This window comes from Pseudonaja textilis, chromosome 3, assembly GCF_049901715.1.
Source record: "Pseudonaja textilis isolate UNSWEBS1 chromosome 3, rPseTex1.2, whole genome shotgun sequence".
NCBI lineage: Eukaryota > Metazoa > Chordata > Lepidosauria > Squamata > Elapidae > Pseudonaja > Pseudonaja textilis.
This window is the reverse complement of record NC_141992.1, coordinates 20,501,442-20,519,500: the sequence shown is the minus strand read 5'-3', so window position 1 is coordinate 20,519,500 and position 18,059 is coordinate 20,501,442. Positions and strand designations below refer to the sequence as shown.

At 36.9% G+C, this 18,059-nt stretch overlaps 1 protein-coding gene across 3 annotated transcripts in view; it reads left to right on the top strand.

Moving 5' to 3' along the window:
• Nucleotides 1-771: 771 nt before the first annotated feature.
• Nucleotides 772-18,059, top strand: part of BCAS4 (breast carcinoma amplified sequence 4) — a 33,074-nt gene continuing 15,786 nt past the window's right edge. For 2 of the 3 annotated variants that reach the window (XM_026697301.2, XM_087929001.1), the window contains exons 1-4: nt 772-1,120; nt 8,084-8,155; nt 11,615-11,716; nt 13,903-14,037. In XM_026697301.2, coding sequence (XP_026553086.2) covers nt 896-1,120; nt 8,084-8,155; nt 11,615-11,716; nt 13,903-14,037 — 534 coding nt within the window. In that variant the 5' untranslated portion in view covers nt 772-895. Of the gene's footprint in view, nt 1,121-8,083; nt 8,156-11,614; nt 11,717-13,902; nt 14,038-16,002; nt 16,081-18,059 lie in introns of all 3 variants that reach the window. The other variant, XM_087929000.1, reaches the window with a different exon arrangement.

Genomic DNA, 18,059 nt, shown 5'->3' with positions numbered 1-18,059 from the left:
TCTTTGAAGACATTTAACTTCTTATCCAAGAAGTTTCTTCAGCTCTGACTGAATGGTGGGGAATGGAAGAATTATACTCCTTGCAGAAAGCTGGTCATTTGATTTTTTTTTTTAAGAGAGTGGTTGAGGCCATCTGGAGATTTATCTGTGTCCTCAGGGTTACCTGAGTAGTGCAAATGGGTGTGGCACCTTCTTGGAACTGTTGAAATGACTGTGTTGTAGTCGGAAGAAAGATGGTGTCCTGTCTCTTACCCTCTGTTGAGAGGGCTGTTCAATTTTGACATAGATGGCCTCTTTGACTCCTCTCTGTCCAAAATGTGGACTTTTGCTGTCTTCAAAAGAGTGGCCGTTGCCTTTTAAATGTAGGTGGGCTGCTGAATCTTGTCCCGATGGGTTTGTTCTTCTATGTTGTGCCATGTGGGCTTACAGCCAGTGAGTAACTAACCCCCATGTAACATCTACCATACTATTCTGTCTACTATTGACCTCACCCCTTTCCTAAGAAGGCCTGTAGGGGGCGTGCGTAAGTGCACCAAGGTGCCTACCATCCCTGTCCTATTATTTCTTTTTATTTTTTCTTATATGTATCCATTCCATGTATTCATAACTATGTTTATTCTTATACCTATTATCTTGTAAGCGATTGACAAATCAAATTAAATTAAAAAATTAAATTAAATTTTAAAAAACCCGGTGGCCTAAAGATCCGGAGCTTCCGAAAGCGCAATTCTGGTCCTTGCTCGCTAGGGGGAGCCCTGACTCCGTCCGCGGAAAACCAGGTGCCCAAAGGAGCCGCTTCAAAGCCGCGATTGCAAGGCTGCGAGAGCGGGAGCGGCCCCGGTCTACTGCCGGCTTGTGCCACGGCCCCCGGCCCGAGAGAAGGCGCGCGGCTGACATGAGCCAGGCAGCCGCCGAAGGGGGAGCCGCAGCCTCCCGAGGCCGCCCCTCACCGCCCGCCTCCTCCGCCGCCGCCTTCCCCGCAATCGACGGCTGGGCGGCGGAGCTGATCGCAGATGTCGCCGAGGACGGAGAGCCGCGGCGGAAGGCGGCAGCGGAGGAGAGGGAGGCCGGCAGGGCTCGCCCGCTCGCTTACTGTCTTCCCCCTGAGACCGGGAAGGAGGTACGGTGGGAGGCTCCTGGGGTGGCCGAGTAGAGCGAAGCACTGCAAGGGGAGGGTCCCTCTAGGCATCCTTAGGGGTTTGTGTACCTCGGGGCCTCGCTTGGGGAGGGAAGGAGATGCTTGGGCTGGGTCCCCACGACCCACCGAATCCCAGGTTAGCCTACCGCGTTTTAGTTGAGCGCGTTGTCCGAACTTAGCCCCTCTGCCTAATTCCGTGGATTGTGTAAATTCACGACACTGAATTCTTTGACATAGATGAACTGAGTTCCTTGACTAGCACGGGTGGACGCAGCTTAGAGCCAGGAACTAAGAACCAGCCACCGAGGATGTGGAATACTGAGGCAATCTGCAGACTGGCCGATTGAAAGGCATCCTTTAGATCCCTCTCAACTCTTGTGGGTTTGCCTCATTATGAACGTGCCTTCTGCTTTTTCTTTACCTCTGGAAGCAGTTACTCTACAGTGCATACAACAACCCTATATAAAAATATAAATTATCCAATACTTACAAAAAAAACATTGATTAACCGTGGGGTGAGAACATTACACGTTGGTCTTCCTCAATTTTTCACTAGTGTTTTGATCCGCCACATCCTTGGGAATCATTGAACTGGAAGTTTGCATGCTGCTTTTCTTAAGCTATCTCCAATCTTTCCAGGTCAGTCATCCTGTAGATTCATATTAACTATCATAAGTTTCTCTTCTGTTTCCACTACAGTTCAATATTTAAATAAAATGGAACAAGTCACCAAGGGCAAAGGTCCCATCAGTATTGTGAGGCCACTGCTTGGCCTATACATATTTAATTGGGAAATGTAATTTTAAGATGGAATTGACTTATAACCTGGAGGTTGCAAGATTAGATTATATCTATATTCCACTTAATGTTCAAATTCAGTTTAAAATATTGATATTAGTATCTAAAGAGTTAAATTATTGAACATTATTTGCATCTGTGGGCCCATTTGGCTGTTAGCAACAACAGGCACAAGGAATAGGGCATTTTTCCAAGTTGTAACTTTCTTATAGAGTTCACATTCTGCCCAGTTTTAGATAAGACATTTAAAACTTTTTTTCTCAAATTGTTTTCAAAGGCTGTTTACTTTGTTATGCTAAATTTATTTTTAATTGGCTGACTTTCTGAATAACTGAGCTGTGAATATTGTACTATTAGCATCCAAAAGTATTTTCAGTTGACTGAATTTTTGGATAATGCGAATTGCAAAAATTTGCATTGTTAGCACCCAGTTTTATACATTTAAAAAAATTGGAAGAGGGCCATGTAAGAGAATAGTGGATTTAAAAACTTAATACCCAAAGTAATGAACAGGCCGATTAATAAAATACTGCACTTGAATTATATTTCTAACCTCACACGCACAAATAGGAATGTCTTCAAGCATTTAAGCCTAGTTAAGGTTTTTCAGGGCACATAGTTTTATTGTAGTATATTGGAAGTGATCTCTTTTGAACAAAGCACAACTTTTTTATGTTGGTGTCTTAGTATCAGTGTTGAATGCCTGGAGAACTCCATGCAATTTTCTTGGCAACCTTTTTGGAAATGAATTGACATTTCCTTTCTTTCTAGGGCTGAGAGAGAGTGACTGGCTCAAGGTCACCCAGCTGGCTTTGTGCCTAAAGTGGTATTAGAGCCCACCATCTCCTGGTTTCTAGCCTGGTGCCTTAACCACTACACCAAACTGGCTGGCTATATTAAGCTTACTGTTGAGTGAATCCAGAAATATTTTGTAAACATTGCAAAGAGACAAACATCAAAAGGAGAGCAACTTTCAAAGATCTCTCATTGAGAGGGTTGAATAAATTAAGATTTGCATGAATCATAAACACAATGCTGAAATTTGATTATTGAGAATAATTTGGTAAATCATTCTTTGTATATGTGCATAGAACAAATATAAGCGAGTATATGTGAATTTTCCAGTTTTAAATTTTGTAACATAATTTTGTAATTTGCTACAATTGGCAAATCTTATAAACAGAGATTTGAAAAGTGTCCTGAAATCTGGGAGTAAGATAGATAGATAGATAGATAGATAGATAGATAGATAGATAGATAGATAGATAGATAGATAGACAGACAGACATAGTTACACACACACACACACACACACACACACAAAGCCGATGAACTCTGGTGCACAGCTAGAAGAACTGAAAAAGCAGGTTAGGCCACAGAGAAAATATGTGTGGTCACTAACAGTTGACACCAACTTGGTGGCAAATAATCCAAGTCAAATATATATAAGATTTAATTGATGAGATTGAATTGCATTTTTAAAGATCTTTATGTAGTGTTTAAAGCAATAGTGTTAATAAAAAGAAACATGTGAGAAAAAATAATAGACACACGTGATTAATGAAATGAAAGCATTACTTTTGCCATACATTTAAGAGTTGTTGTATGTCTCTATCTATAATATATATGAAGGTTATCCAAAACAAATGATGTAAGGAAGAAGAGAGAGAATTTATACTATTCAACGCTTAATACCTGAATTCTGTTGATATTTTAAAGTATAGTTTTCTCCTGTATTTCCAAGTGTTGTCTGGGCAAATAAATCCTTGCTCTCCAACTGTCTAATTCCAACAGGTTAAATTACTATGAAATGTAGGTTCAGCTAAATGAGTGATGGCAGAATCATTTGTTTATGAAGAATGTGAGTTCAAATCCTACAGTAGTCCTGAAAGCCAGCTGGGTGACTTTGGGCCAGTCAATTCTCACTCAGCTCAACCCACCTCACAGGGTTGTTGTTGTGGGGGAAATGGGAGGAGAGGGTATTAGGTATGTTCACCACCCTGAGTTATTTATAAAACAATAAAGGTGGGATAAAAAGAATCTAATATATTAATTTTAAGTGGTAAAATAGGTGCCTTATGTGCAGGAACCTCACCTTAAAAAAAATCAAAACTGTCAATTTGCCTCACCTGGTGGTGGCCTCATCCATTTTGGGAAGTGTGATGGTTGTCATGCTTCACAAAGCCCAATCCAGTCCTTGAATTTGCATGCTGCTAGTTAAATAAAAATATTCTTCAGTCTGACACTACTATAATAGATGTGAACAGTTTGACTTGGGGTGGGAAGGCTGAACAGAGCAACTGAATGAAGTTATTCTACACTTCGTCTCAATCTACTTTTTGTCCCTGTGACTTGGTTTGCAGAGCAGACTTATTATTTGTTACTTCATAAATAATAATTTTCCCAGAATAAATTCAGTGAACTTCAACTGACACCTCACGAAGAGACTTATTCAGATGTTTAAATGTGTGTATGTGTGTTTAGAGTCAAGAAATTATCTCCCTCAAGACTGTTAAGAGCAAGATAAATACCTGAATTAGTGTGTCAGATTTCTCCTACTTTGTTTTTATAATATCATCAATACTGTTTTATGTGCTCAGATTAGCCCAAGGGAAGAAAATGTCAGGTTTGGTTTTGCTAATCCTTCAAAGTCCATGCTATCTACTGCTGCATGATGACTAATACTCTTAACTTTTATCATGTTTGTTTATGATTGTGGAATAATGGATACTAAACTTCCATGCCTCCATTAATAAAAACAATCTAGCATAATTGCTTTTGAACATGTCTGTTAATACTCATCATTCCCCATTCAAAGCAAAATACAAGATGTCATAAGCTTAACTACCTTAGATTGGTTTAGATATTCTATAATTAACTACATGAACTTGGCCACATTTTTGCTGAAGTAAACCATCTTTAAATAGGATTCTTCCCTAGTAATTGGGTTAAATGAACATGTTTGTGAGGCTACTTTTAAATACAAATTTATATGAGTAGATTTATTGAGCTTGTTTCCTGGGAATGACTTGTTGGTTATTCAAGATTGTGTCACCTCACTTTCCCTTCTAATCTACAATCTAGGGCAGTGATGTCAAACTCGTGGCATCATGTTGTTGTCACATGACATATCACAACTTTTCCCCCCTTTGCTAAAGCAGGAATGGACGTGGCCATCATGTGACACACCCAGCTAGCGGCCTGTGAGTTTGACACCTTTGATCTAGGGAATTTCTGGTAGTTTTCAACCAAGGCTAACCAGATCCATTACTGCTTGACCAAGTGAAAGAAAAGTGAACATTTAAAGCTTTAGGCACAAGTTTATTTCCTGTTTATGTTACGGATGATGGATGAACCCAAAATGAATATTTCAATTAGGGATGCAAAATAATTTTGCTGTGGGTTACACTGAATTTGTGGGTTCTGGAGAATCTGTGTGTTCTGCTTCTGCCGGACTTCATAATACCAGTGTTTGTTTTTCAGCAAAACTAAGCAGAAAACTTGTATATGAAACGAACCTGTATATTTTATGGAAAGTAGTATACAAATAGTAGTAAGCAGTCAAAAATTACACTGAAGAAATATGTATAGAAGAAGCCGGCACTGGAAAATTGTCAGTTAAACAATAAAAAGAAGATAAATTATTAAAAATACGTAAATTGTCCAAAATTAATTAGTACTTAAATCAGAGAAATAATATTGTTAGATTTTTTGTGGATTTTTTGTGGACCTTTCCAGTGGAGTTCTGCCATATTAACATGAATAGCAAAGTAAATGGAATTTTTAGTGATTTCCTTAATTAGAACATTGAACATAAAACATAGAATCATATAGCTAGAAGGACCTCAGAGGTCTTATAGTCCAACCCCCTACTCAAGACAGGAGACCTTATATTATCCCACTCATATGGTTGTCCAGTCTGTTTTTGAAAACCTCCAGTGATGGATGTGATTCAATAATATCTGAATTAGAATGATAATCTCCTGAAGGAGTATGTTCTTAATTCCTTCTTGAAAAAAACCAACCTGTGTTTTTTTTTTCCCCCAAGTTTATTATCAATGTAACAAACTGTATCAATAAATACAATCAGTAAAACTGCAAATTTAATACATTTGTGCCTGCTACAGTAACTCTTTAATCTGAATTCATGTCACACTGGGGACAAAGAAAACAAGTGATACCATTACAGTTTTGAATTCCAAATTTGCAGCTGACCCAAATTACATAATATGGATCATTTGCTTGAGAGTGTCATTAACAATGAGCAATATTTTCTGCCTTTAGTTTTTCTTGTTTGGTGTAAATTAGTTTCTCACAGTGGCATGGCAATAATAATTTTCATTTTAACAGAAGAAAGTGATAATTGAAATCCCACTGAGTCAAAAAAGAAATCTGGCTTAGGAACGCTTACGATAATTCATAACATTTATGAACATATTTTAGAGCGATCTTATCTATCAGAAAGGCATTGCCAAATATTATAGCACTATACTGAGCTACCTGGTAACATAATTTTATTTCTGGTTAGGAAAACACTGCAGAATTTAAGGGTCTTCCCTGAAGGAGTAGTCTTTCAATCTGTTTTCTCCAACACTGCCATTCAGAAGGCCTACTGCTTCAGAGATTAGTAGAGATAATGCCCAAATGTGTTTATGAAGTATATTCTGTAAATTTAGCCCACTGTCTATATGAAATCTCATTGGGAATATCAATTTAAATATTTTTTCAAGTAAACGATGAATTATTGAAAATACTCTGTTCACAATCTTTATGCATGTCTTTGTGTTTTGAAGCAGTACAGAAATATCAAAAGACAATTCTTGACTAATAATAGATGTTGAGCTATATCATAGATGTTCTCTATCCTTCATAGGCTCAATTCTAAAAGGAGTTTATTTAAATGTCACAGACTTTTGCAAGGCTGTTATTGACAAGAGCGTAAGGTGTATATTTATGCCATTTGTTACCATGTTCATTTTCTAATATGCACTATAAGCACAATATAATAGCTTGGTGATTGCAGGGCTACCCACAGGCAATGGGTATGGGTGAACAATTGTCATATGTAAAGTTTTCCTAAACATCCTGCCTGCTTGTGGAAAAGCGACCAGAGGAAATAAAGAGAATATGATGGAATGTTTATGCAAGGCCTATTCCTTGAAATATTAGAAGAGAACGATTTCAAGTGATAGTCTGTGACCTAAAAAGTTAAATATAACTCTGATATTAGGGATTATTTAAGGTTTTTAAAGGTGGTGTTGAACTTTACAGAAATTCATGAGTGTATGTGTGTGTGTAAAAATGGATATATACTAAAATACAGAAGTAGGCAAAAAAAGTTTAATCTTGGACTGATAACTTTTAATAGAGTAGAAATGTAGTGATAAAGGTAGTCCTTACCTTATGGTGACTTAGCAACTGTTTGAAGTTATGAAGAAACAAAAAAAATGAAAGGTACCAAGTTGCAGAAGATCATCATAAGATATTAGATTATATTACAGCAGAATTCTCACCAAAAGAAAATATTGCTGTTCATTTCCAAATTTCTGCTGGGCCAAAAGAAAGAAGAAGGTTGAAATTTTCAGCCGTTAGCTTTTTCTGTCACTTTCTTTTCAAAAACACAAGTAATTGGAAACTTGTGTGATTTTCTGCAGATTATGTTACATGTTTCTTTGAAATGACATTATGAGAAGAAAGGACAATTGTTAAACATTTAACTATATATTTATTTCAGATTCACTCAAAGACTTCTATTGAAATTCCAATAATCATTGTAAATTGGGAGACTTGTTTCAAACAGATTCTTATACGTGAGTTCCATCACCTTAAATGGGTTTTCACCAACAAAATGCTTTCTGCAAGGAGAGTGGGTTGCTATGATATTGGAAAGGATCCAAACAAGAAAATTTTGCATGCTTGTCATTCGAGAGAAAATGTGGAGAATCAAGTTTGTCAAGCATGGCATTTAAAAAAAAAACATTCTGTATGTAAATTATGTGTCTGGTTCACATAATTTAACCTGAAATAGAAAAATTGTGTTCAGCTGTCAGAATTTAATTTTTTAAAAATAAGTCATTCAACTTTGGGATACACAAGATGTTCTCGCTTTGCAGGGGCTGTAATTTTAAATTATCTCTTTATTTTCAGATGAAAGAAATAGAAGAATGTATAGAAGAGATGTTAATAAGGCTGGATGAGTTCTGTGCTATGACTGATATGGTATGTTTACCTCCTGAAGACCTTGAAGAATCTAAATACTTCCTCTTATGTTATCTCCTCTGGAGGCCATCTTGAGAGTGATTTAGAAACAGCAGCTCAGCTGCAGTGAGCTGTGTGGGAAGAGGGAGCTACAGGACTTTTTCTCTTCTCTCTCTCACACTCCAGCAAGCACACACACACACATACACATGCTCACATTCTTCCTGAGGCAGCCATCTTGATAACAACCTTCTCTGAAATGGTTTTTATTACTGAGAACAGTGATGGTTAAGCCACAAGGTGGCACCATGGTGCACAAATACTTACGGGCCTAGACAAGTGCTCTTTACTTGTAAATTTTATGTGCACCATTCTTACCTACATGCATAGACACAATAAGGAGCTCTGCTCACAGATTTCTCCTTGAGGATGCTTGAATATTGTATGAAAGATTCCCCATGTTAGTTCTAGAGAGAAATTTGTGCACCCTACCCAAAATTTCTCCTCTGTGTTTCAGTGGAGAAAATAACTTAATGCCACGAAGTTGGTAGCTGTCCAAAGGTCACCTTGGAAAGTCGCTGTGTACTTTTTACTTTAGGGCCAAAAGACAAATTCCCAAGAGGCCCACTGATTTTGTGTCATGAAAATTAACTACAGTACTTTGCAACTGGTGGTTTTAAATGAAGGTATTGATACAGTCCTGATCATATCAACCGTGCAAATACAGCATAACTTCACCTGGTGGTTTTCTGCAGTGCGCTGCATTACAATGATTTGTGGGCCCCTTTTTAATCATTGCATTCTAACTCTTGATAAGTAGTGTGACACACATCAGCTTAGTTTAGAAAACGATGCTTAAAAGGCTTTCCAAAGAGCATTATATATTTATCAGGCATGTAGTGCATTCTCAAAGGATAACTTGCCTTTCCTAAGTATACATAAATTGTTTTCATAGGTATTCAGATTCTGCCATTTCAGATTTGTCTCTTCCAGTTGTAACCAACAAAATATTTAAAGTTACTTTCCTGGGAATTATCTCATATCGATTTCAAGGACATATGTTTCTGCATAGATAATGGTAGAATTAGTCTGTTAGTGTCTTGCCTTGTAACTTTGTTGTAATTGTTTTCTTTGCTGTCTCTTGAATCCAAGGAACAGGCAATTATTTTTATTGGGTTTTAAAAAAATTTACAGTCTTCAGTTCACTATATTATAATACATTAAAATAATAATGGTTAAACAGAACAAGAGCATGAAATACAGCAAAACGAAAGAGAATTAAAAGCTTAGAACTCAAAAGTAATATGATTTCCTGATGAGCTTCTCTTCATGGACAATGTCTTTGAGACTTTGCTCATATTATGTTTGTTGAATAAGATACATTTTGTTCTGATGAGAGTTTTTTGACTAGTTAACAATCCAAAATCACTCAGATTTCCCAGAACACTTTTATCTAGTCTTTATCTAGAAAAAGAGGACTGACTAGCTTAAATTGATCCTCATTAATTGGGAGACTTAGAAGAAGTAGAGCCAGTGAGAGCTTTGAAGAAGGTAACAAAAAATGCTGATGGATGGAACATGAAAGAAGCAGGGGTTAATAAATCCAAAACAAAAGTATAATTCAATGGCAAGAGAAGCTCATGTGGAAACTCCCCCAAAATATAAAGTTATAAACATAATTTCAAACAATTCCAATGGTGGAAGGAAGTAGAAGGTATCAGAAGAAGCCACTGAGTCTACAATATAGAAAAAATTGCAACATAACAAAAATGATTTAATATGTTATTACATTACTATAGTTGTTACTTTATCCTGCCTTTTTTAATTTTTTGGTAAATTCAAGGAAGCATACATAGCTACTACATCTGCCTCTTATTCTCCCCACACCAACTCTTCCTTGTGGTAATTTACTTTTTATTATTTATTACATTTCTACACCACCCATTTCACTGAAGTGATTCTGAGTGGTTTGCAGAGGAATTACAGAAGAATTGAGTTTGGAAACTGTTTATTGGCTGCTACATTTTCTTTTGCATAGATCTAAGGAAAGGTTGCAATTTTCCACAAGGAACAATAGCCAGTCCATACATTGTATGTGGTTTAAACTTTAATGTGGCACCAAGGGGATTTCCACCTATGTGGGGTTTTTTTTTTAAAAGGATCTTATTTCAGCAAAGATGTGCATAAAAAGAAAAGTATTTGCTACACATTTCTTTCCTTACAAAGTGCATAAAGATTTCTCTAAGAGAGGGAAAACTAAGCATAATTGATAGTTAATGTGGAATGAAAATTTCCAGGAAAGGCCAGGGCTGTAGGCTGGATTGAGACATTGATTTAGCATTTTGAAAAAAGACAGTCGCAAACTATTTCCCTATTGTTGACCAAAACCCAATATTGTTAATGAAGTCACTAGAAATTGAGCTTTATCTGAAAGATGCTGTACCTTTTATGCTAAGACAATATAGACTGTAGATTGGAAGGACAGCAGTTCTTGATCTTTAGCTACAGAATCTTTCACATTTTTGTTAGATGCATTTTTGTTTATCTTATTTAGCATTTTTACAACAATAAACTTTTTCTATTGATTCTCCAGTACCCAAATACTAATTATATCTGTCTGTAGCATTATATTGCTCAAATGGCAATGCTGTAGGTAGCCTAACTCTGCCTATTGCTGGATTTAATGCAAGTCTGGAAATGCAAAACAATAAATAATGGGTACAACTCTTCCAACTACTCACTCCCAAACAGAGAATAGAGCAACCTGGAAAAGAGAATGGAGCTAACCTGTGTTGTCCTGAAAAATAAAGAAAAAATAAAAATCCAATAGAAGCATTGCTTCTGAATATCCCTTTTATTTCAATCTATTTTTTAAAGCTTTCTTCAACTACAATAACAACATAGCAGGGTGTAGAGGAAGAGCACAGAAAGGAATCTAGCACAGGAGATGTAGCCATAATCCTGGAGCCAGACCCACCCCAGTTCTGCTCCAGTTTTACAGTTGGAGGATGCATTGTCAGCTAATTAGTGATAGGCAGAAGAGGGTGGACAGTAAAGCCAGAACAGATATCAAAGAATTGTTTTTCTCATAATATGCTGCACACAAAGACTCAGAACAGCACCATTGGCAATGAATCAGCAGATGTAATGGAAGCATGCTAAGAATCAGCTATGGATGGAGAAATGTATATATTCTTGCAACCTTAAGCTAAAATATGAAACATTCTGTGGCTTACATAGTATGGAGACCTAAGTAGCTGATAAGGGAACAAGCTGTCAGTGTAGCGTAATTGAGGATAGCTACAGAACATATAATTCCTAGGAAGAAATCTACTGGTGTATTCATCTATACTGAACTTTCTAAAGGAAAGTTTTTGGTACCATATAATACATAAAATGATGTTGTATTTTTACAGTACTAAATATGTTTTTGTATTTATTGACAATGCTTTCTGCTACTGTCTCCCCCCTCCCATGCAGATTAGGAGTGATACATCCAATCTCCTGGAAGAGATGATCCCATTTATTAAGGCCAAGGTTTCAGAAATGAACAATGTCTACACAAAAGTGGATAAACTAGAGGTTTGTTGCTTACGTTATATAAGGTTGGACCAGAAATCTATGCTTTCAAGTAGATTCAGTTCTGTTGAAGTATTTAAAAAGATTCTTACCATTAAGAATTATCATACTGTTATCAGAAACTAGGTGAAAAAATTAGAAATTACTTTTAATTAGAATTCACTAAAAGCAAATGTAAATAATGTAACAGATACCAGTCGTACCAATTTTGAATAACTTACACTGTGCACCAGACTACAAAACACCACACAGACATAGAAACAAGTTAGGTATGAATTAAAAAAAGGAAATGTGGCTAACTCCAGCTTTAGTATTTACTATATCTCTTTGTAGCTTTCTACCTTTGTAAACCATTTTTGGTTCTGCCACATCTTACTACTACCTTGTGCCTTTTAATAAACTCACATCTTCCTTTTTGAGGATCTCAGTTCAATTCAACAGGACTTTCTCACTATTCCATTTTCTATCAGGCAGTCACTATTCACGTGTTTGTTTTATAATTCAGACCTCATTTATTGTCCCAAAGGTGCTTTTTCAAGAGGCAACTGGACTTTCTGGTTTTTTTTTGAGAAGCGAAATGTCTTCAAAGAAAAACCCCAAAGTCCCCTTGCTTTTTAGAAAAGCACCTTTGGGACAACCATAACCTGAATGACTGAGAATCTCCATAGACATTCTTCATTTATTCTTATTCCATAGACATTCCTCATCCATGATGGTGAACCTATGGCACAGGTGCCATAGGTGGCGTGCAGAGCCATTTGTGCCGGTACACACGCCGCAGGCAAAACTTACCTCACTGCGCATGTACGTGCCTCACAACTGATTTTTGGCTGGTTTGAGGCCTTTTTCGGCCTCCTAGAGGCTTGAAAAAAGCCTCTGCAGTCTTTGCAACCTGAATAATAGGCCCGTTTCATCACTTCCTGTAATACCGGAAGTGACAAATTGGGCCTATTATTCATCCTGCAAAGCCTGCAGAGGCTTTTTTCAAGCCCCTGGGGAGGCCGAAACAGGCCTCAAACTGGCCGAAAATCAGCTGTGAAACACAGTGCCGGTAAGGGTGCATGGGGGGCGGTGGGGAGGATTGCATGCGCATGCACAGGGTGCGTGGGCAGGCGCATTGCCTTCTGGATGCTGGGGCGCGAGTGCCAGTGTGCACACAATTTTTGGCACAGGAGCCCAAAAAGGTTAGCCAACACTTTTCTATATGTTCAAGACACATCAATGTATGAATTTTTCTTGAACGTTTTTCTCTTAAATACTAATATAATATTGTTTTTTTATTCTACTCTTCTACTGTCATTTCCATACAGGAAGTCTTTGACTTGTGATCAAAACTGAGCCTACATTTCTGTTGTTAAGTGAGACTTTTGTTAAATGAGTTTTGCCTCATTTTGCAAGCTTTCTTGCCACAATTGTTAACTGAATCACTACAGTTGATAAGTTAGTATCCCGGTTGTTAAGTGAATTGGCTTCTCCATTGACTTTGCTTGTCAAAAGATAGCAAAAGGTGGTCAGGTGGCCTTGGAACATAGCAATGGTCTTAAATATGAACCAGTTGCCAAGCACCTGAATTTGGACCAGATGATCATGATGCTGCTGCAAAGGTCATAAAAACAATAAGTCACATTTTTCAGGGCCCTTGTAACTGTGGTCATGAACTAATTATAGCTGAATTATAAACCCATGTTGCAAATTTTATATATGCTGTCAATATAATTTTTCGCTGCGATATTATATTTTGTTTTAAGATAGAAGGAAATAATGATAAATTTTATTTTTAAAAAATACTTCAAAAAATTACTCTCCTCACTTTCTCTATTTAGACCTGAATGTTATTAGTTGGTAACAAAGGAAAATGACCCAAAGTCTATCCTTCATAAATGTAGATTTATCTTTTTTATTTAAAAAAAATATTTAAGATATAACTACCCTGAGAAAATGAGAATAGTGCAAACTATAGATAACAAAATGGATTATTCCTTTTTTTAAAGTTACTAACAGCAAACAGGAGAGATCAATATTGCTTCAGTCAATTTAGCATGTCAGACATAATTTCAGTATACCCATTGATCATGAGCATACACAGACAAATATTCCAATTGCTGAAAACTAACTTTGGAAAATCTTTTCAAAAATGAAGATATCAAATCAATTCTTTTGATGGCTTAATCTCTGTTTCTGTCTCTTAGGCATTTGTGAAAATGGCTGGCCATCATGTTTCTTTCCTAGAAGAACAAATTCTCCAAGCAGAGAAGACCCATGCTGGTTGTCCTTCCTCTATTCAAAAGCTGCTTGGGTCACTAGTTTTCCCTTTATTTAAAAAAGTAAGTATGAAAGATTTTCAGACATGGGGAAAAGCTGCTTTGAACAATACTTCCTCTGCCATTTTTCTAAAAAGGATTCCTTTTCAGCTATAGACAATTATTTTCTTTTGGAGGAGGGGCATTTCACAGATTATTGAAAACTTCAGAATTTCTGGGCGTCAAAATACCCTAACCGCGAAAACCTCTGACAGTTTCTTTGAGCAAGTTCAGTTCAGTTTTATATGCAGTACAGAGAAAGCTGATCTATTCTGTAAATCACCATTCCAATTTAAATTCACAGCAGTTCCTGGATGAGGTTCTTGGATTATCCTGATTGTTTTCAACATGGAAAACAAAATTGTTTGAAAGGCATAAGTAAACACACTCTATGAATTTGGGTATTTATTTGTTGGATGTATATCCTGACCTTCTGGGAGCATTAGGTAGCATAAATATTGTAGTGCTCCTTCATTTATTTCATCAAAACAAGGCTATGGTCTGTGAACAACTGGCTGGCTCTCCTAGAGAACCTTCATGACTTATGGTGAATCCCAGTCCTAATTCAGTACTTTTTCCATTACACTATATTGGTATTCAGTTCATCCTATTTTGTATCCTATCCTATTTGACTGGGCAAATATTTCAGTGAGCAAGGAGACAGGCAGTGAGAAGGGAACCCTGTGTATTGTTCATTCTTTAAATTATTTGAATTCTATCTTTTAGATAAAGTCTTCAAATGAGAAAAAAGCATTAAAAACTTAATAGGTTATTCCAAACTTGGCAACTTTCAGACTTGTGGACACAAGCTAGGCTAGCTAGAGAATTCTGGGAGTTGAAGTCCACAAGTCTTAAAGTTGCTAAGTTTGGGGACCCCTGGATTACTCAAGTGTCCAAAAATCTGTCAAATAAACAAGGCAGTGGACAAAGCTCAAAATATTAATATTAGACGGACTGGAGAACAGGATATATCAGTGGTTCTCAACCTGTGGTCTGTGGACCAGTGGGAGGGAGGATGCAACATCATCACAGGAAGTCCACGAAGGCTTGAAGAAATGTCATGATTTAAATCTCAAGCCTGGGGGTCTGTAGCCATGGTCTATGGCCACAAAAGGGTGTCTATGGTGAAGGAAAAAGGTTGAGAACCATTGGGATATATGCTTTTCTGGGTCCTAAAAGAAAGGAAATGCATGAGGTGAATGTATTTAGAGGTTAGTCCCATGTTTGGGATGCCTTACAGAAGAGACTTTCTCTCTGGAAGGCATCTGTTTTGTGTCTGAAAGTAAAGCATTCTGGGAAGAATCTCCTTAGATTTTGCTTATCAGGCAGATTTGTATGGAGAAGGTGATCCTGCAATTCAAACTGTTTAGCATTTTAAAATTCAAAACCAACCCTTTGGCTTGTTAATCAGAAATAAATCAACTACTAGTGGAATTCTTTCAGCATTGGATTAATATGTTCTCAATACTCTTTGTTGCGTAATACTTTTTTTTTTAGAGAAAAATCTCAGATATAATGAATTACAATGATCTGCTGCTGGATTAGATCTCTGACTAGATAAATATCTGTTTAAATGCTTCTATAAGTACATTTGATTTGCTTGCCCTTTTAAAACAAATGGACCTTCTTGGTGTAGAAAAGCTTGAATATAGATTTCTGATAGAAATTGTACATGAAAGGTATTTCCCCACAATTGTGGCAATTCTTAAAGACATGAATTTATGTGTTTTTTCCTATTTGAATTTTAAAATATACTGTCTGACAAGTAAAATATTTCAGAAAAAAAACATTAGAAATTAAAACTTTCTGGAGTGCCATTCTTGTAATGTCACTGTTGATATATGAACATTTAAAAGGCTCTCATAGTTTTGGTTTTATTGCATGACTTATATTCAAATAACAATTTCATATACTTTGAGAATAATACCTAACAGTAGAAGTTGAAAATAAAGTTGCATCTAGAAAATAAAAATAAAAATTCTGTCCTAGGATACTGTAATGCAGGAGTGTCAAACATGCGGCCTGTGGCTAGGCCAGAGAGTTAGCCTGTGGGCTATCCTGGAGAAGGTGAGGGACCAACCCCTGCTGCCCCAAGCCCGGCCACACCCACCCAGGCAGCTACGATGAGCAGGCCACGCCCCCCAGCCCCCCAAGGACAAACAAAATCCTGACATGGTCTGTGATAGGATCGAGTTTGACACCCCTGTTGTAATGTAAAACTTACTTAACGATTGTCTTGCTTAGCAACATAAATTTTGGGCTTAGTTGTAGTTCGCAAGTTGAGGACTACCTGTATTTAGAAATCCTAAAATATTTTAACCTGACTGTTTTTGACTATTTTTTCAATTGTATATTCCCACCAATTTTTTACTACTGGCTATTGATAATTTTTACCAATGTTCCAGTGAATCATTTTGGTAAATATACTGTGTTTCTGTTTTAATCATTTTGTGCAATCTTCCTGCACAAGCTCATGTATGATCAACTTTTGATTGATAATTATTATTTATTTAATAATTTATTTCCAATTATTGTATTATTATTGTCATCCTAATGTGGTTTAAATCAGTGTAAGAAAAAATATTCTGGGGAAAAATTTTGCAAAGTGTGAGCTCCCTTCCTAAATATATTGGAACAGACTTGCATGGATTGTAACACTTTACTTCAGCCCTGCGTCCTGATCTGGTTTGTCAGCTGACTTTTGCTTTCCTGTGTCGTTCCCCCCCCCCCTCCTCCTTCAAGCAAGACTGTGTTTGGGCCTCTGTTAATCTCTTTCTTCCTTTTTTGTGGTTGAGCGATGCAGCTACTTTAGCTCAAATTGGATTATTCATGCTTTTGGATACCATTTTTAAAATGATATATGCTGTCTTCTGGGAAAAAGAAACAGGATTCTGTTAATTTTTTAAAATGTCACAGCATAACTATTTTTTTTACTCTGGGGGAATTTTGAAGGGGTAAATATGTGAATGGGAAAGTCTGTGTGTGGGTACAAAGGAAGTAACAAAGTTACCGAAGAATGAAAACAAGATAAATGAACATGCAAAGATATTTTTAAAAAATATCTCAAGTAAGTTTTTATCATATTGGTCTGTTCCTTGAGATGGAGTTTGAGATATGTTTTCAAAAAGTAATTACACAATTAAGAAAAGAAAGAAAGCACTTTTTGGAATTATTTAAATTTTGATGTAGCTTTTTCCAATGAGTTTACTCTCAAAATCTGCCTTGGGATATTGTAGGCTTTAAGGCATCTTAAAGTTGCCAGAGTTGGGAAGCATTGGGGTGACTGTAATCCTGCATTATGTTCTAAGAAGAACATGACCTAAGAAGGACAGGACAACTTGTAGAGTAGAAAGGATCATTTTGATAAATGCAAAATCCTAGCAGGGTATAAAGCAGAAGTCTCCAAACTTGGCAAATTTAAGACTTGTGGACTTCAACTCCCAGAATTCTCCAGCCAGCACAACATAGGGAGTTGAAGTCCACAAGTCTTAAAGTTGCCAAGTTTGGGGCCCCCTGGTATAAAGGAATACCAGGCACGCTGATCAGCCAACAGAGTAGCAGCAATGATGGAGTTTGAAGGCCGTTGGGGGCCAATTTTGGGCGGCTGAAGATAACAATGAATTTATTAGTTTTGCAGATGGCTAGGCATACGTTGTGCAGATCTGATATAGAGGCACTAGAAAATATAGGCTGGGACTGTCTTTAGCTCCATTTGTTACCCATTTCTGTAACTTTTTAAATTTTTATTTATTTTATTTATATGCCGCCATCTTGCTTTCCAGTGCAACTCTGGAGGTTTACAATGCAATAAAAATATAAATACAAACACAATTTATAAATATTACAAATTTAAATTTTAACTTTAAATTATAAAATTTGAGTTGAATGCAGACTGAATACCAAGGGGCCCATGCTTTCTTGGCATTTTTCTTGCAGATGGTTCATTGCCAAACCAGGTAACATCGTCAGCACCAAAGTTGTTACCTAGTTTGGTAATGAAATGTCTGTAAGAAAACAACCAACTACAGAGACCACCAAGGACTCCA